Raw genomic sequence first — 19834 nt, forward strand, 5'->3', positions numbered from 1 at the left:
GAATACGCTTCCAGGTCCACTAAACCCACCCACCCTGAGTACAAGGGTCTTTATCACAGAAGAGATGTTGTGGAGCTCCACCCAGGAGCAGCCTCTCCAGCTTGGCTGAACCTCACAATGAATGCTTCCCAGCACTTGGCCAGGGCACGGCTGCCTGGCCTTGCCAAGTTCCCCTGCCTGGCCTAGGCAGCCAGCAATGCCTGATGCTACAAATCAGATCATGTCGTTTTTTTCTGCTTTAAAATGCCTAATGGCTCCACATCACTCACAGGATGAAGATCCCGACACTCGCCAGGGCCACACCAGTTCTCCAGACACTCAGTCACGGCACCAAGCATGCTCCTCTTGCACCCAGATGCTTGTCCCAGGGACCCTATCTCCAGACACCAGCTCTCACAGCACCACCCATAATTAAACAGCCACAAGCCCATGTGAATAATGTCCCCATTAAGCTGTGAGCTGATGAAGACGTAGTGTGTGGCTCTGCTGGCCAGTCAATTATCCACTCCGCTCTGCCCTGACAGCGCACAGCACACACCACGCTGGGACAAATGCAAACCAACAGCTCTGTACCTGGTATCCCCACAGCGCTACTTCCCAGGCCTGGGTCTGTGCGAGAAGGGCCCTGGCAGTGAGAGGGACCTCAGCGCTATACAGTGAACACTGCTGGGAAAAGTGCCAAGAAGTAAGCCTTCCTTGCTTTGCCCTCAACAGCCCTGCAAAGCAGGGAGTCAGTCGCCAGCCATTACCCAAAGAGAGACAGTGTCGGAAGAGCCTGACAGAGCCAAGGTCAACTCCACAGAGGTAGAACCCCATTACGGTCTCTGGGACACCACGAGCCCAGCCAGAGAGGACTGCTTCCCCTCCTCCCCCAGGCTCCTCCATGTCTCCTCATCAAGAAACCACTCAATGTCTACAGAGTTTTCTTGTTCCCGAGGACCCCAAAGAGAAGGAAGGCTTGCAGGGGGTGGCCAACTCACTACATTCATTCTGCTGCCTCTCACAAGACGCCAGGGCAGTGGTGACGGCCATCGCGCAGCCGTTTCAGACAGAAGTTAGAATGGCAGGACCAGTGCAGGCCAGGGAGAACCTGACGGCAGTTCAGAGTTGGGATCCCAAGCATCCATGTGAAAAGCTGGCTCTGGTGACATGTGCCTGTAGTCTCCAGTGCTGGGGAGGCAGAGACAGGAAGATCCCTGGAGCTCACTGCCAGCCAGGCTAGCTGAACTGGAGGGCTCCACGTTGAGTGAGAGACCTATCTCAAGAACTAAGGTAGAGGACATAGGAAGAAAATACCCCACCAGATGCACATACATATTCATAAGCATTTGAATACTCACACATACACACACATACATGCACACACATATGTGCATGGTGAAAGCAGTGAGTTGTCTCTAAACATGCACCAAAAGTACCCTGCAAAGAGCCACACCTGAAGCTCAAAGCTTGGCCAAACTGTTCATCTCTCTGTGAGGCAGTCTCTGAGAGATGCCTGTTTGCACCCTTCAATCAACAGCTGGCCATGTGCCCCTCATGCTAGGCCTGGTGTCTCATGGTGCTGGCAGGAAGGCAGGTCCCGGTGGACACCCTGACAGGATGCCTGCTCCTCTTGGGCGTGGAGAACCAGTGCTGGGAGGCCAGCCGTCAGTGCTGACCTGGGACATGACACCAGAAAGGCCTAGCCCAGTGGAAACAAGGGTCTCAGCAGACAATGTAACAGAAACAAACAGCCTTGGGGAGGCAAAAGGCAGGGGCTCTGATGGGCTCTGCTCATCGTGCTCTCGGGAGTAACATGTGGGGCAGCCAGAGCCCGAGAGAAGACGACATACCTGAGTGCATCTACCTCCTCCTTGCAGAATGGGAAGCTGGCCTCAGCTGAGCTCGTCTGGGCCCTCAGCATCTTCAACTCCATCTCCAGCTATAAGGAAACACATAGTAAGCGGTCAGCCTGTACAGGGACCCACAGCCCAGGTCCATGCTCCGTTCCCAAAGTCCTGAAGTCTGCATCTGAACATGCCCAGACTGGATGCCTAGTATGTGCTGGGGATCTGGGGAAGAGGGTCCCCTGCCTGGTCAACCCCATAGCCTAGATCCTCCATGCCACAAGGCGTTCTGAGTCAGGTAAACACAGTTCTTTCTCTTTCACCATGCTCCTGTTCCAAGGTTAGGTGGAGAGACACATGGTCAGCCATTCAGGATGGCTGAGGAGAGCTATAGAGCCTTGGAGACAGAGAGGGACAGAGTGAGTAGCGAGATCGCAGTCTAGAATTACCATGGCTTGGATGGAAGTCACAGTGTTTTCTCCAGGGTGACAGAACTGTCTGCCTGCCCTGGGCCAAGGTCTGCAAGCTACTCTGCACACCTGTGGGAGGGGTGGGGGTGCGGGTGCGCCAGGAAGCCAGACAGATCCCAGACCCTAGAGCGAGTCAGGAACAGAAGACACAGGCAAGCTCAATCAGCCAGGCCCAGGAGGAAAGCAGATGGCTGCTGAGGCAGTGGCTTCCTGGGCAGCAGGAAAGTCACCCAGAGCTGACCCTTGCTCCTTGAGTGTCCTCAGCCCCATCCCTCCAAACAGATGCACACTCAGTGCCAAGAGTCTTCAAGGAGAGCAGAAACCTCTTAAGGGACAGGCCATGGGTCAGTGTCACTGCCTGCAGCCCAGCTCAGACCCCTCACCCACCCCATCTCCTGCCAGACTGGCCTCCTGACACCAGGCTATCCAGACTCCAGAACCATGAGCCAGATAAAGGGACAGGACAAACTGTATGTCTCTCTGTGTATGCATACGAGGGTACACGCATGTATGGAGGTCAGAGGTCAAACCTCGGGAGCCATCCAGCTTGTTTTGGGGTACAGGGTCTCTCACTGAGCCTAGAACTTGACAATTTATCTAGGCAGGCTGGCCAATGAATTCCAGGGGATCCACCTGTCTCTATCTCCCTAGTGCTGGGGTTACAAGTCCACATTTTTGCATGAGTTCTGAGGGCCGGTCTCATGTCCTCATCCCGGCACCACAAGCAATTCGCTGGGTGAGCTATCTTCCCTGTCCCCAGGATGGCGTCATCTTCACATGCTGCCCGCTTTTGTTCCTAACTGACACTGTCATTCATGGTACAGCTCCTCCATGGCGAGGTGGAGGCAACACGGTGCTTACTTCCAGAGAGCCCTCCCCTTGCCCCTACACTCGAACACGGCTTATGGTGCCGTGGCAGGTCTCACAGTTTGAGACTCTGATAGAACTGGGCCCTGAAACTTAATGTGATGGAAGTACTTCCTGTTTCTTATCGTTGGAGGAGGTAGCGAGACTCCAAGGTACAGGATGCTACTACAGTAAGAGGGGTGTGTGTGTGTGTGTGTGTGTGTGTGTGTGTGTGTGTGTGTGTGTGTGTGTGTGTGTGTGTGTGTGTTTGTGCGCGTGCGCGTGCATGTGTGCGTATGTGCACATGTAGCCACAGTGTGGGTGTGTAGTGCAGAGGACAACTTGCAGGGATTTGTTCTCTCCTTCCGCCATATGGGTCCTGGAGATCAAACCTAGGTCATCAGGCTTGTGCAGACCCATCTTGCTGGCCTTATAAACAGGAGTCCTTCTCAACAGTAAGCTCTCTGGCTTTGGAGAGACTGGTTAGACACACATGCATGCACTGCTATCATAGAAACAGTTGCCTCTCTGTGTACTTCCATGCTCCCTACAGAGCGCAGTACAGATGTCCTTGTGCACCTTCAGTACCGAGAGGCGCATCTGCCCGCTTCCCGCAATGCTTTATGGCTTGAATTTAGATGAGGCATGAATAGCTGATTCCTGCTCAGATGCTTACAAATGCCAAGTGGCCTCGGCAGCCACCTGTTCCAATTGCTTTGGTTCTGCGTGGAACTCATCAGAAAGTCTTTTCCTTTTAGTGGCAGAGTTTAGTCCATTTATATCTTGCTATGTGTCTGTATTGATTTCTATTGCATTAGGCTTCTGTGCTTTCTGTCTTTTGGCTTGTGAGTGTGTTTCCTTTCATGTCTTGACGGTCAGCATTTGTGCTGTTAAGTAATGGCTGCATTATGCTGCATCCATCCTTTCCTGTGCTGGACAGTACCAAGGACATGTCCCATTGAAGGTCTGACTAGTTAGGGATTCCACCCTCCTCGCTTGGTAACTGTACACAGTTGGTGACAATTGATGTTATGTGTTTACCTGCTGGGCCGAATGCCCAGATAAAGCCTGTGATTTTGTCTGTCTGGTGGCTCAGCACTGATTTAGTACACTTAAGACTCCTTTCCCCAGTGTGGGCAATAGCACTCACACCGGGGGCCCCGGACAGATGACGGTGACGCAGTGGGGCTGCCCCCCTTCCATTCTGCTCACAATGGTGGTAGCTCATCACATCTCTCCCTGTCCCTGGACAGGGCTCTTCCATCAGCTCCCCACACCTCAGACCATCAGAAATCCACCACGAGCTTTAAAAAAAACTCTTGCTTACAGACACACAACTATGTAGGCTGTGGGCCTTCTTGGCCTTTTTCTTGTAACCCACAACTCATAAGCAACCATGCTCTCTCTCTATTAGACAGAGGGATCCTATCAGCCCTAATCCTCTGGTGGGTCCCCAAACAGCTAAATGTGCCTCCCCTTCTTCATGGTAACTTTCCAGGGCATCTTCCCTGGCGATGATGGACAGCCCTTGCTTTTGTCTCTCATCTTCGCTGGACTCCTTCTTCTGTCTCAGTGCTTCTTTCCAAACACCCGTATCCTGCATCACCCGGCACTCAGGGCACGACGAGTGTTCATGTACTACACGTTCTAACTGCCCACACGAGCTGCATCAGCGCACCTGGCACTCAGGGCACTACATCGGACTGCCCACGTGAGCTGCATTTCTACGGGAACAGACAAGGCTCTCACAGCCAGTGCTGTTTGGGCTTTGCCAAGGCTCTCCTTCCCAGTACTCTGTGATCTCCTGCTTCCCTCCAGGCCAGCTACATTTCCTCATCCAGCCCCACCACTGCTGCTCTAGGCCTCGTCACGTTTCGGGTTCTAACGTACAGCTAAACGGCACTTTCTGACAAACTGTGCTCGGGTCAACTTCTTCGGCTGTGGATTTCTCTGCCCTGCTCCCCAGCCTCCTTCCCTTGATTTCCTATCAGATCCAGCTCCATACCTAAGGTGGCATGGCGGGGAGAACAGGCCCTTGCCTTGCTATGAGCCAATCTGACAGCCTCGCTGCAGGTACAAATAGAGCCACTGATTCCTCCCGAGAGCCAAGAGCCATGCTCACAGCAAGCGTGACCTGCTTTTAGCCACCTGAACAGGGGCCCTAGTGCCCATGGTAGTCTCGTGTACCAGGAAAGCACACGAGTCCTGCTCTGGGGAGGGAAGGTCTGCCGGGCCAGCCCGAGGCTTAGGACTACCTGGCAGGAAGCGCCTGACCCACAAGCAGGTCATTGGATCCTCTCCTTCCCAGGGCCTTTTCCTGAAGCCTGTACCCCACCTAACCCTGGCAAACACTTTTATGTGATCTACACAAAGGCCGGTCCTCTGCCAGTGGCCATGTGCCTCCTGCTTGTGGCTTGGTTCCACTCTACTTCTGCTTGGTCAGAGCTTGAGTTCGCCATTTTGTTTTCATTCCTGTTACTTCTACACGGTCTGCAGGGAAGGATGGGAAGTGCTGGCTCACCCACAACCTCAGAGCAAATATGGATCCTCTCATTTGAATCTGCAGCCTCGGCTCTATGCTCAACATTCTCCCTCCTCCAGGAACAATTCTCTTGCTCTCCTGAGCCTGCACCAGGTTCCTAGGCACTGTCTGGTGGCTGGCCCAACATGATGCTGGCCCACCTGCCCACCGTTCAGCGCTGGCTTCCACCTTGGAAGCCACTCCTCTCCTGACCCACAGCATAAAAACTATGATTGGTCCAATAAGCCCATGGTGAATTTCTGATGTAGAGCTACCTCAAACCCAGCTCTTCAAGTACAAGGATGCCGCCTCCTTTAGGAGCAGCATACCAAGTGGGCTTCATTTTTATTATCTGCAGTGTTGAGGATAGAACCTAATGCTCTGCCACTGAGCCACACCCAGCCCCTCACTGGGGATTCTAGGCAGGTGCTCTACCACTGAGTCACACCCCAGCCCCTCACTGGGGGACTCTAGGCAGGTGCTCTACCACTGAGTCACACCCCAGCCCCTCACTGGGGGATTCTAGGCAGGGTCTCTACCACTGAGCCACACCCCAGCCCCTCACTGGGGGATTCTAGGCAGGGTCTCTACCACTGAGCCATACCCCAGCCCCTCACTGGGGGATTCTAGGCAGGGGCTCTACCACTTATCCCCTCCTTTGCCCAAGACCTTCCCACCACCACCACCCTTTAAGCCTGCACACACCCACACATTCATATCCTACCTCTACCATATATGCCCAGTATAACCACGGCCATCCTATCACACATCTGTCCTACGGTGTCATGACAGTCTGCCACCACTTGCTTTCAGGCCACGGGACCCTGGCTTCATGAGGCGAGTCCTGTCCTCCCTTTTGTAGCCATCTGCTCCCTTCCAGCCAATGGGAGCTGACTCATGTCTGGGATTGGAAGACATGGGATAAAGGGAAGAGGAATTTGGTTGTGCATGAATGTTGTCGCCTGTACCTATTTTCTACTTCACTGAGGAAAACCTGGGTCTAGAGTCACTTATAAAAACAAGAAAACATGGGACTAATTGGATTGCGTCTTCAGGGACCCTGCCAAATGCCTCAAACCACGGGCCAGATTCCAAACTCATCCTGCTAAAAGGATTTCACACACAAAGTGCTTTTTGGAGGGCTCATCTGCAGCTGAGCAGCGGCCCCAATGCACATGCCTGCCAAGTGAGCGGGACGAGGTGAAGAGGAGCCCTGTGCATGCTGGGTGGGGGTTGCTTCAGCACCTGCCGCTGCCCCGTCTCCCGTTTGTTCAAACTGAATGTCCTAGAGCCGGTGCTGCCCACCCTCTCTCCAAGACCAATGGCATGTGAGTATCCTCCCCTTGGCGCTCTCCTGGTAGGGCAGGGGTGCTCCTGACACTCTCCACCCAGGTGTGGCTGGACGCCAGGCTCCGGGGACGGCTGGCATGCCTCTCTCAGCAGGCCATGGTTGTGTATAATGGGGATGGGGATGATGCCTGCTGCCCATCAGGACTGTGGGTCCCTGGAGCAAACACTCACCCATGTCTGCCAGCTATAGGTAAAAGTTGAGGATGGTACTCTTCCAAGCTAGGCCCTCCTCCTCCAGGCTCCCATTCCAATGCTGTCCACCTTACTGCACACTGTCTAGGCTACGGGACTACAGAGTAGGGAGGGTGGCCCAGGCATTGTAGGAGGCTGTGAGGATGGACATACCTGTCCCTAAGATGGGGCAGGATTCACTCTAAATCAGGGCATGGAACGCAAAAGACCCAGCCTGCCACTGACCTGAGCAAATGACAGACTTTCCTGGGCCTCTGTCTTTTTCCATCCCAACAGCCCCACCACAGGATGCTACAGAAAGAAACTAAATAGTGCATCAGTGAGACCAACAAACCTACCAGACCAAACTCCTAAATGCTGGTCCTGCTGCTATGCTCGGAAGACGACCCTTTACCTCCTCTATCCTGCCCCGTGTACCTGTGCTCTCTACTCAGGTAGCAGGCACTAAAACCACAGGTGTAATGGGGAGCAGTGGTACGTGCTGTAGTCCCAGCACTCGGGAGGGAAGGAGTTTGAGGCTAGCCTGGGTTCATGAGACCACGCCTCAAAAACACAAAAGGCACTCACAGAAATATCCAGGGTAGACCCAGCACCAGCTTCTGCAATCAAAGCATCCTTGAGCTTCATGCTGTCACACCTCATCACGGGTGTGAGGACACACCACACTCCTTTGTACCAGGGACACGACATGATGTTGAAACCCTAACTGTCAGGTTCTGCTCTCCCCGACCCTGTTCCTCATCCGAGTTCTGATAGCACAGCCAGCCAGGGCTCTGAGGTTTGCTGAGGCTGGCATTCCTGGTGGAGCAACACTCTCCTGAGGGAACTTATGCTCAGACATGTTCTGCAGTCGCCAACTCCTCAGTGTGGAGAAGGGCCACCAACAGGGCCCCTGCTCCAACAGCTGGACGAAGCAGACTACTGCATCTCTGTTTGGGCCAGGGCAGGTCTGGAAGGAGTGAAGAGGGAACAGCAGGAAGCAGCAAGAAGCAGGTGAGCATGCTCTGTGGGGTTCTTGGAGTCTAACTTCGGCCAGCCTGGGGCCGCCCTACAGGAAGCCTCTGTGCAGGCAGAGCTTGGGTCTCCAGTTCAGAGGTGCCCAGAAGTCAGGTGCCCTTGGGGCTGGGGTTGAGTCAAATCTTCAAAGTGATCTACAGAATCAATGCAACTCTTTCAAAACTGTAAACATTGGCTTGAGGTGTGGCTCAGGGATAGAGTGTATGCTCAGCACCAGGTTGGATTCCTGAGCACAGCAAAAAACCCTTAAACTGCAATGTCTTTCTTGCAAAACTGGGTTTGGTCGGTGTTTTTGTTTGTTTGTTTATTTTTTGCTTATGCTAAAATTCACAGAGAACTGCAAGGGATTCTGAATAGCCGAGTTGATCTTGATGGACTGCAGTGGTTATTTTTCTCATTGCAACAAGATACCTGCCAAAAGCAACTTAGGGAAAGTGTTTATTCTGCTCACAGTCTGAGGGTGCACAGTCCGTCGCGGTGGGGAAGGCACCACGGCAGGAGCCTGAGGTGGCTGGTCACGGAATCCACAACCCGGAAGCAGAGAGAACGGGTGCTGGGGCTCAGCTCGCTTTCTCCTTTTCGTTCAGTGCAGGACCCCAGCCCACGGCATGGTGCTGCCCCATTCGGGTGGTCTTCCTACTCGAGTTAAACCAGTCTAGAAACCCCCCAGAGAGATGGACACACAGGTTTGTCTCCTGGGTGAGTCTACATCCTGGGAAGTTGATGGTCCAGATTTAACCACACTGCAGGGGTGGGGCTTCCACAAAGTGGGAAGGCTCACATCAGCCTGGGAGCAAGGGCACTAAAGACAACAACTTAGGCAGTAGTGTGAGGAAGGACTCACAGGTTGAACTTGAACCCAGTCCAGCATAGAACACAAAGTGGCATGACCAGCTGGCCATCAATCAGGAGGCCATGACTATCGAGTGGAGAGAGAAGCGTCTGCAGGGGACAAGATTAAGACAAGTGGACACACATGCACACTCAGGATGAGGCTGGAGCCCTAACTCATGCCATATTAAAAACACAAACAGTCCAAGTGGATCAGAACTGAAATGTGAGACCCAAGCTGCTAGATGGAACATTTATAGGCAGGAAAAGACGGACTGAAGGACGGAATCTTCCCAGCTTTGGATCCAGCAACAGTTTCTAAGCTATGCCAACAGATAACAAGGGCCTCATCACAACATCAATTTCCGTATGCCAAAGGACACGGAAGTGAGAAGAGTCTACAGGATGAGCTGCGGCACTGCTGAAGTGGAGCTCAGATAGTGGTCAAGTGTGCAGAAAGCACAGCTTGAAGCGGGGGGTGAAGGGTCCAGGGATGTGGCTCAGTTGGTAGCGTGCTTGCCAATTAAGAACAAAAGCAGAGGACAAATACGGGCTGCTTCCGTCATTCCTGGTATTGGAACTCCATCTTTCTGACTAGTCTGGCTGGAGGTGACTCACTGTAGAGGCTCTCACAGAAGCGACTGATTCTGTTCAGAGAGGTGAACCCTCATGTCTGATGAAGATGAACATCCCTGGGAATTGCAGGAGGCTGTCTGCTACAGACAGCAGCAAAGAGGAGGGTGGCTGAGAGGACCCCCCTCCCCGTGTGAGGAGCCCCAACACTTCAAGACAGAGCTCTCTGGCAGCTCAGGAAGGCACAAACCCAACCTACAGCAGAATCAGGGATGCTCTTCCAAGAAAGCTGCCCACACTGGGCACAGACACCCACTGACTCTGCAGCCCAGCCCTGAGCCCTGCCCTGCATCTCTATCTATAGGCAGCACCAGCTTTCTTCTCTGCCCTGAAGCATCGTTGAGATTCAATTCTAAGGATGCTTGTGGCTACCTCCCCAGCAAGGCACAACTCTCAATGGAGACCATGTGTTGTGGTTTGAGTGGTTCATGGTTTGATCCTGGGAGCCATACTTAATTCTACAAAGTAATAACCAGAGCAGGAGCTCGGCATCCTGCCCTTCAGGCCAGCAGTTCTAATTAATGAAACCGCTGCTGGTCACCAGTGTGAGCATGCTCATCCCTATCCCTATCCCTATGAAGTCTCGTCATTCAATGCTCGATACATAGTCTCCATCCGGGCCAAGAACACAGATGGTGGTGATGGTGCCGGGTCCAGGGCTCTGGAGGGCTCTCAGGCTGCTACCAGCTCTCCAAAGCCCACTCTGGGCAGATGTCTTGGGTCTCCAAAAGGTAACCCTGAGACGACAATGGAAATTCTGGATGGAGTCCACTGTTTAGCTCAGCTCTAGGCCCACGGGGACCTAGGGAAGTGTTTGAGGTGTGCTCCTTGGTAAAGGAAGAGAGGGGTCTTCAGCTGAACTCTCCCTGTACTCCCACTTCAGCCTGGAGAGAGACATGGGTCCCGAGGCTGCACTAGCCACCAGGCTGTTGAATGCAATGGGCCACCTAAGTGGGAAGCATCTAGAGAGGCCAGCTTGTAGTTTCTACTCAGGGCAGCCAGCTCATCACTCCAAATCCAGGGAAGAGAATTCTGGTGGCTCCACAGGTACGCAGCCCAGGGAGTAAGCTGCTGTGGAGCAGGCTGGCTGAACGTCATGAGGGATAGAACAGGTCAGCAGCTGGAAGGCCAGCGGCAGGCTGTGCCCTGAGCCCAGGCAGCTTCGCTCTAGGAGCCCGCAGGCCAGGCTTGGGGAAGTCCAGCCTCTCAGGTGCCAAGGCTGAAGGCTGAGGAGGTCTAGAGGCAATGCGCACAGCTTCTGCCCACTGGACACACTGAGGAGGGTCAACTCGCTTTAGGGGGGCTTCTGTTCCGTTTAGTGGGCAGGTGCAGGGCGCACCTCAGCAGGTACACAGCGACTAGGGGAAGACATCCAGGTAGAAAATGGGGCAGTGAACACTGAGTTGGCCATACAAAACAGCCGGGTGTCTGTCCTCCAAGTCCATGGGATGAAATATTCCCTCAGGGTGGTAGCATGAGGGGGCGACTGGATCCTCAATGGGGCCAGCTCCTTCATAGAGCTCTCTCTCAAGCTTCCAGTGTGCAAAGCTCGGTTGGCAACCAGGAAACAACTTCCCGAGACACCTAACTGACCAGTGGACTCTCTGTTTCTAGATCTGAAACCAAAAGCTTCTGCTGCGTTAAGCTGCCTGGTGCTGCATGCTTTTGTATTAGCACCAAGATCGGCCCAAACGCACTGCCACGGAGCCTTCCTGTTCCCTCAGAACAAGCCCAGGGAAGCAAGTACTCAAGGACATGCTTGCATAATGTGGCACCTGCCTCAGCCTGCATGCTCTGCCTACTAACAGAGGAATATACTCAGAATGGGCAAAGGTAGAAGCTTCACCCAGTGCGAGCAGAGAGCCCCTCCGCCAGCTCTGGAGGACCACAAGAGGGTTCAACTGTGGGGTCACAGACACAGACCTTCTCATGCCGTGTCCCCGGCCACAAGATCCTGCTCCAACGATGACAGACACCAGTGTGACAGAAGTGAACTGGCCATCCAGCCTGCAGAACCAGTGCCCAGTCTCCACAGTAGGTTTCCTACACACCGCGTTCCTCCAGAACATGGTGCCCAGTGACAGAACAGGACAGGCACTGAGACAGGATGAACATGTCAGTCTCAGGAGCAGGGAGGGCTGATGGGAAGTGGCTGGCTAGGGCCACAATGGCAGGCTGTGAGCAGACCAGACATGTGCGGAGAGCACACGAGACAGCGGTTCCCAGTCCTCATTTCTATGACATCCACCTGACTCAGAATGCCACCCTGAACAGGCCTGGCCCTGACAGGCTGTCACACAGCCCTCGACTCTAATGAGAAGCCAAAGCTCTAAGAGGACATGCAGACACTGGGGACATACACTACACACAGTCCTCAGAATTCAGGTCCTTCTCCACGTGGAACCACAGGACCTATAGCTCTGGGGTCTTTTTCTTTTTAAAAAAAGATTTAGGGCTGGAGAGATGGCTTAGTGGTTAAGAGTGCTGGCTGCTCTTGCAGAGGACCAGGGTTCAGTTCCCTGCACCCATGTAGTGACTCACAACTACCTGTTCCAGAGGATTCCAATTCTTTTTAAGCTAGCTGTGGCACATGCCTTCAATGCCAGCACTCGGGAAGCTGAGGCAGGTGGATCTCTTTGAGTTCCAGGCCAGTCTAGTCTACCGAGTGAGTTCTAGGACAGCAAGCAATCAAAGCTGCATAGAGAGACCCTATCTCAAAAAAAAAAAAAATTTAGTTATTTTTGTTTTATGTGTGAGTATTTTGACTACATGTATGCATGTATGCCATATGTATGCCCAGTGCCTGTGGAGACCAGAAGAGGGCATTGGATCCCTTGGAACTGGAGTTATAGATGGTTGTGAGCCACCATGTGGGTGCTAGGAACTGAACTCCAGCTCCTCTGTAAGACAACAAGTGCTCTTAACCACTGAGCAACCTCTCCAAACCGCCCCCCCCCACATACCCATACCCCCGGAGTCTCCTCTTTCAAGTAGCCCAGGCTGGCTTTGAGCTTATGATAGAGCTGAGGATGACTCTGAACTTCTAATCTTCCTGCTTCCACCTGCAGAGTCCCAGGATTGTGTGCATGTCCAACGCATACCATGCAGTGCCAGGGCTGGAACCCAGGGCCTGCTTAGGCGAGCACTTTACCAACTAAGTGCCAGCCCCTGCTCTCAGCTCATCACACCAAGCATCTGCTGTGGAGAGAAGTCACCTGTGACATGCTCCTGGCTCGCTGGCCACAGAGAGGGACATTATATACAGAAGTTACTCTTGGAGGCGGTACGAAGAAGAGCGAGCGGTCGGTGGAAGCTCCAAGCCAATTCTACCACAGCCTCTTTGGGGGCAGAGGCCCCCCTGATCCACAAGCTCCGCTGGGAGTAAGACACAGAGGGCAAGGAGGAACCATTAGGGGAAAACGGTAATCAGGAGAAATGACTGCTTAATTACACTGGATGGGGTTGGGGGGAGAGGCCTGTTAAGACAGAAGATAAATCCACATTTCTAGCTCCCTGAAGTCTATAAAATATTGGAGGCTTTTTATGGTTGTAATCAAAAACCTCATTTCTCTAGCCACTGCTGGCCGGATCTAATTAGGGTGAGGTATTCTAACGATGCAAGCCTGGCCCGGGACGATGCTCCTTGTGGTATTAATTGCATTTAAAGAGGAAGCATGAACCACACTCATGCTCACTAATTAGTGTGAGGTTACTAATTAATAACACAAAGTCAAGTTGCCTTTGTCCTGCCATTAGCGATTAGCTCAATATGGCACAGCTCCCCTTCTACGACTGTGAACAAGCCTGGAGTCAGATGCCAGCAGCCAGCGGGCTGGAAGCTGCAGGGACCAGGCGAGTCCCGGGCCGTGTCCCTGATAATGCTAGACATCGGTGTGGTTCCTCTAACGCAGGTCAGAGGAGCCTCTTCCCAGGGCCAGGCGGTACCGCTCAGATGGCCCTTCTTCACAGCATTCAGCCTCAGGAAGACGGAGGGCTCAGAGGCAGGCCGGGCAGCCCACTGCCCCCCCAGCCTCACTGCCAGCTGCGGGGTGCACTTGCTCCTCGGTCTCTGGTTCTTCTCTATGAAGAAAAGAGCTACTGACGCCCAAGGAGTTGGCAAGCAGCAGGCACCTCGCAGGCAATTCACTTGTAACTCGGGAAAGAGGTGGGTCGGGACAACCAGAGGAGGGTGGACCCGGGGCCCATGCACAGCTGACAGGAGGGGAGGCGGCCGCCACAGGCTGAAGGTAAACAGGATGATAGGCAGGCCTTGAGGCTGGCCTCACCACAGTTCCCTGGGAAACCCTGCTAGGCACCTCTCTCCTCCAGGCCCAAGGACGCTGAATGCCATTTCTTGGAAGCCACAATAGTCATAACACAGGGGGACGCTGGAAATGCAAGTTTAAGCCTAGAAGAGGAGACCGTTGTGCTGGGTGTGCCTCTAATCTGAGCACTTAGGAGGCTGAGGCAGGAGAATCATAAGTTTGGGGCCAGTGGCCTGGGCTACCCACACTCAAAACACCAAAAACAGGGCTGAGATGATGGTCCCATCATGAAACACTTGCCTCACAGTCAATGAAGACCCTAATTCTGACCCCCATGAGCCCCATAAAGAGAAAAGCCAGGAGTGGTGGCTAATGCTCATACTCCCAGCGATGGTGAGATGGGAGGTGGAGAGTCAGATCTCTGAAGGCTCATGGACCAGCTAGCCTAGCCTGTGGACCAACACTCCTGGCCAGGGACAGACACCTGAGATTATCATCTGATCTCCATGTGCATGCACACACATGTACTCAAACATGTACTTATGTACACAAAGAGACAAAATAAGTAATAAATAAACAATAAAATGGAGGAAAGAAGTGTAGCTGCCAGCAGTGAATGCAGCTGTGAGAGCTGAAGAGAAGGTGGTGAAGGCTTCCCGAGGGGCAGAGAAGGACCCCGCATGGGCTCACTGCTTCACAGGACTACTTGAAATAACCCCAACGCAACAAGACTCCCACTGTATGGGAACTCCTGTGGTACACTGTCCCACAGGACGGTGCTCCTGATGTGCACGTCTGCTGCTCTGAGGAAGCCTCCCCTCGCCAAGCTCAGTGTGGTCAGAAGACAGAAGGGGCATCTGGAGCGAGCCAAGCCTCAGGGGTCGATGACAGTCGGGACATGGACATGATCTGCCGGGCCCAGGTCACTGCTGAGGCCAGGGCAGGGCTCCTGGGCTGGCAAAGCCGCCCCTGAACCCTGCAGCACCCGAGGGAAGGATGGAGGCTGTGAGACAAACACACGTGTGACCAGCTGTGCCACAGGTCCCCAGCACTGTCACTTCTTATTTTCCTCTTAAATGGGAAGGAGAGGAGAAGTGAAATAAACACCATGAAATGACCTAAGATTAGGCAATCAGAGGCAGAGATCAAAAACTAGGCTAAGGAGAGACAGCTCCAGCTCCAACCCTAAACAAACAGGAAGAAAACTTGCCCCAGGGGCCAGCATCCTGTTCAGCAGCATCAGAGAGATGGGCATCTTAGAGCCTGTGGCACCTGGCCCTCTCTCAAGGGTCAAAGACAGCCATGTTTTACCACAAGCTTGCATTGACCACTGTCTTAGTTAGAGTTACTATCGCTGTGATGAACCATGACCAATGGCAACTCAGGAGGAAAGGGTTTATTTCACTCACAGTTCCGTATCACAGTTCATCATCAGAAGCAGTGAGGGCAGGCACTCAAGCAGGGCAGGAACCTGGAGGCAGGAGCTGGTGCAGAGACCATGGAGGGTGCTGCTGTTTACTGGCTTGCTCCCCATGGCTTGCTCAGCCTGCTTTCTTACAGAACCCAGGACCAGCACCCCAAGGATGGCACCACCCACAATGGGCTGGGCCCTCCTGGGCCCTCCCCCACTGATCACTAATTAAGAAAATGCCGGGGCTGGAGAGATGGCTCAGCAGTTAAGAGCACTGGCTGCTCTTCCAAAGGTCCTGAGTTCAATCCCAGCAACCACATGGTGGCTAACAACCATCTGCAATGAGATCTGGCACCCTCTTCTGCCCTGCAGATATACATGCAGACAGAATACTGTATACATAATAAATAAATTAATCTAAAAAAAGAAAGAAAGAAAGAAAGAAAGAAAGAAAGAAAGAAAGAAAGAAAGAAAGAAAGAAAGAAAGACAGAAAGAAAGAGAGAGAAAGAAAATGCCCACAGCCAGATCTTATGGCTGCATTTTCTCAGTTGAGGCTCCCTCCTCTCTAATGACTATAACTTGTGTCAGGCTGACATAAAACTATCAGAACAACCACTGTCTCCTACAACCAGGGGTGTGTAAGACAGTTAGGGCTGAGACTGCAGAGATAGGCCAGGGAGAAAGCACTCGCCATACAAGCCAGATGACCTGAGTTTGATCTCCGGCAACCAAATAAAGCTGGAAGTGGTAGCCAGTGTCTACAGTCCTAGTCCTCCTATGGGGAGATGGGGTGGAGACAGCGTGCACAGGACAGCTAGCGGGCATACAGTGGTAATCAAACACTGTCTCAAACAAGGTGGAAGGCAAGGGCCTACAGCCTCTGACTTCATCCCAAGGTGCATACTACATGCATCCTCCCTCCTCCCCGCCCCCTCTCACACACACAACACACACACACAGACATTAAAAAGACAAATGAGGCAGGTAGAAGGCCAAAAGCGCTGAGACCAGAGCAAGACAGGTCAAATCCCACCCTGCCAGAGACGCCGGGATGCTAAGTCAATATCTGTGGGGGTCCAGACCCTAGAGACTTACAGGTCCCAGGAGTTCCAATACAGGACACAAGATGAGAGGACCAGCCAGGCTTCAGCACTACGCCACTTAGTGTACTCCATAGCTCTGCACCAAGATGTGGAAGTCTGTGAGATGGACTTCCAGGAAGTACCTAGTACTGACCCAAGAACAGCTTCTGCATCCTGCCCCCAAATGGACCCAGCTCAGAGTGCTTCCAAAGTGACACAGGAAGTACGGGCAGAGCCAGGCAGCTAGGCTTCCGTGCAAAGTGGGCCCTGGGTGACAGCAAGCTGCTTAGCCACGGAACCCTGGGCCTGCATGTGCTCAGCACAACTCATTTCTAATTCTTCTTGGCCTCGTGTACATTATGAAAACAAGGCCCCGGGGCACATTCCAATTCAGGTCAACACCGAGGAAGCCACGCATGTGGATGCACAGAACATCAGGGTCTCCCCGGGCTGTGCGTCCGGACTGATGCTCAGCTCACAACTCCACACCCCCACACGTGGCTTCCCCAACGGCAGCAGCAAACAGGCTGCCACGACAAAAGGCTGGGGCACTTGGACCACAGGGATGAAGCCCAAGAGGCCACGTGTGGAGACAAGCGATCTACCACACTAGCCAACCCACAACCACTGCCTGGGCAGAACGAGGTCATACCACCCCTGACGATCTCCTAAAGTTAAAGAAACCCACCACACCCACTGACAGACACCATGCTCCACAGTGCCTCCTCCACACTCTCTGACGGACATAACACTCCACAATCTATAGGATCACGCCCACCCCCACCTTGACCCCACACTCTAGGCCAGAGGCCTGCCTGGCCTGCCACCTCTGACCAGCCCCAGGCCCCTTCCCTTCCCCCATGCTGTCTTAACTGCCAGCTACCAGCTGACTGGCACTCTGCTGCTTAGCCTCTGCTTGGTCAGTCTGACCTCCGTGCAAATGACAACACTGTGTCCGCAGCACCCACACGTGAGTGGGCAGTGGGCACAACCAGGATTGCACAACCCTCCCTGGTTCTGTATTCCACCACCGGTCTCTCTCACCCCCAGATCAGAATGTCAGCCCTGACCCAGAACCCTCAGAGTCCCCACAAGCCAACCCCACTTGTGAATTCTAGTCACACTCGAGTCCCACAGGCAAACCCCGCCTCTGTTATCTGACCCTATGTTGCTTAGACTGACCTCGCTGGGCCCAGCCCTTAGCCTCCCATTATTAGTCATGACTCCCATGACTCCAGCTGGCTCACACCTTGGATTCACACGGGGGTGGGCCTCAAGACCCAGTTTCCTCCTCCGATCCTTCCACTCTGCAGTTTCTAATATCCAAGCCCCATGGCCACAGAGGAGGACGTGCCTGTAGGCCAAGTCCCGCCAAGCAAAGGCAGGCACTCCCTTGTGTGCAGATCCAGGACTCCAGGGAGCCTTTACCAGACAGGCTGCCCTCACCTTACAGCAGCAAGTGACCCCCACCTCAGTACTCACCGTGTCGGCTCTCTGCTTCTGAACCCCAAGCTCCTCCAGGGCCTGAGACAGCTGAGCCTGCAAGATAAGACCAAGAGGGTCAGGGCTGAGGAGAGATGCCTGCCAGCCTAGGGGTGAAGGGCTCACCTCAGCCTCCACTCTATACTGAGTCTGTCAGGGCCACATTGCCACTCTAGTCAGGCCCTGGGTAGTGTGACATTCTGAGCCCACAGCAATCCATGCTGTGCAGCCATACATGGAGGAGGGCCTGAGGAGGAGGTCAGCCAGCTGCCTCTTGCAGTCTCCCCCTCTGGAAGCACTAACTGGGGTGGGCGCTCCCCAGCACAGTCACCGCTGGACAGACTGGGAAGGGGCAGGGAAAGCCCCAGCCAGGGGCACCCGGCCTGGTGTCCCCAGAGAAGGAAGGCATGCTGCACTTGAGCAGCAACAGCAATGTCTCCTGACCAAGAGTCCCTGAGCTCCACCCCAGGGCTCCACCCGCAGAGAAGGACTGGCTTCCACAGGCCGGTGAACGGAGCAGGCTGCTGGAGGCTGCCCTGCTGGAGGTCACAGCAGAACAAGCCGTCTCAACCCCTGCACAAGGCTGCAAGGGCCCAAGGGTCGGAGAGCCAGACCTTGGCTCCGGGGTGCCACAGGCTCCATCCTCTTGAACTCATAATGTTGCCCCCCGCTAGAACAGCACACAGGCCTCACTGACTAAACGTATCAGTTCTCATAAGCCCTGCTAGAGCCTTCCATGGCAGGCAGTAAGTGGCACGGCCAAGATGCCTGTAAAAATACATCCCGACCACAGGTAGCTGCTGTGAGCTATCTATAAATGTCCTCCTCCAGTGAGCCAACCACTTACACAGCAAGGGTGTGATCACCCCCTGAGCTGGAAGGGCAGTGCCCAGCCCAGAGCAACAGAATTACCCCATTGTCAGCTCTGCAACAGGCAAGGGCACCCCTTCCTATGCTGTCTCTGCTGTGAGGCTGGCCCTCTTCCTCTGGGGATTGCCACAGGCTGAGGACTCTGCAGACACCAGGGTAACTCTGTGCTTATGGATATCCTCCGGGTATACCATGTCTTTCCCCAGAAGAGCTTTCCTTAAGAAAATGGGCCCAGAAACCAACCACCATGTACAATTCAATGAGTGGTCAGTCAGTGAACAAGGCAGGATCTGAACCCAGGTCTAACCTGCGACTCTCAAAACTGGAAGAACTGTGAGGCCTACAAGTCCATCACCAGGGCACACAATCTTTTCCCTCTGCTCCAAAACACACCACCCTCGCTGCTTTATGAGTAAGGGGCTGGAGGACTGGGACTGGCATCCCGGGCACCTGACTGGCCTCAAGGACACACACTGATCTGCTACAAAGCACTGAGGAAAAAAATAAACAGTGTGACAGCAGAGCAGGCAAAGAGGCAAACAGACATCTCCCAAAAAGGAAACGCACACAGGCGGCAAACACACAGAAAGGTAATTAACATGGTTAGCAATTAGCCAAATGCAAATCAGGACCAACAGCGAAACACCACTCTGCGAAGAAGACAGGGCTGGCAGAACCCAGGAAGTGCTGGGGTGCTGAAGGGAAAGGGATGGGAGCCGAGCGAGTCGCGGTGACGGTGACAGTCACAGTGGAACTGAAGCCACCCAGATGATCTGGTTTCTCCTCGGTGTGTCATGTCTGCATAACCTCCCCAGGTATGTGCTCAAGGGACTGAGGAACACACGCCTGGGCTGAGGAGACGGCTCAGTGGAGAAAGTGCTGCCACCTAACTGTGAGAATCTGAGTTCGGATCCCAAACGCCCCTGTAAAAGCCAACACAGTAGCATGCATCTGTAACCCAGTGTTCCGACGGGAAGATGGAAGGCAGAGACACACGGGAGAGTCCCTGGAAGCTCTCAGGCCAGCTTGCCTGGTAT

General features: G+C 53.7%; 1 protein-coding gene across 2 annotated transcripts in view; it reads right to left on the bottom strand.

Annotated features, from left to right (window-relative positions):
* Mad1l1 (mitotic arrest deficient 1 like 1) overlaps window positions 1–19834 on the bottom strand; it is a 326218-nt gene that overhangs the window by 106087 nt on the left and 200297 nt on the right. For both annotated transcript variants that reach the window (XM_006991094.4, XM_076560966.1), the window contains exons 13-14: window positions 17928–17984; window positions 1833–1921 (exon numbers count right to left, since the gene is read on the bottom strand). In XM_006991094.4, the coding sequence (XP_006991156.1) occupies window positions 1833–1921; window positions 17928–17984 (146 nt within the window). The remainder of the gene's footprint in view (window positions 1–1832; window positions 1922–17927; window positions 17985–19834) is intronic.

The sequence above is a fragment of the Peromyscus maniculatus genome, chromosome 23, assembly GCF_049852395.1.
Source record: "Peromyscus maniculatus bairdii isolate BWxNUB_F1_BW_parent chromosome 23, HU_Pman_BW_mat_3.1, whole genome shotgun sequence".
NCBI lineage: Eukaryota > Metazoa > Chordata > Mammalia > Rodentia > Cricetidae > Peromyscus > Peromyscus maniculatus.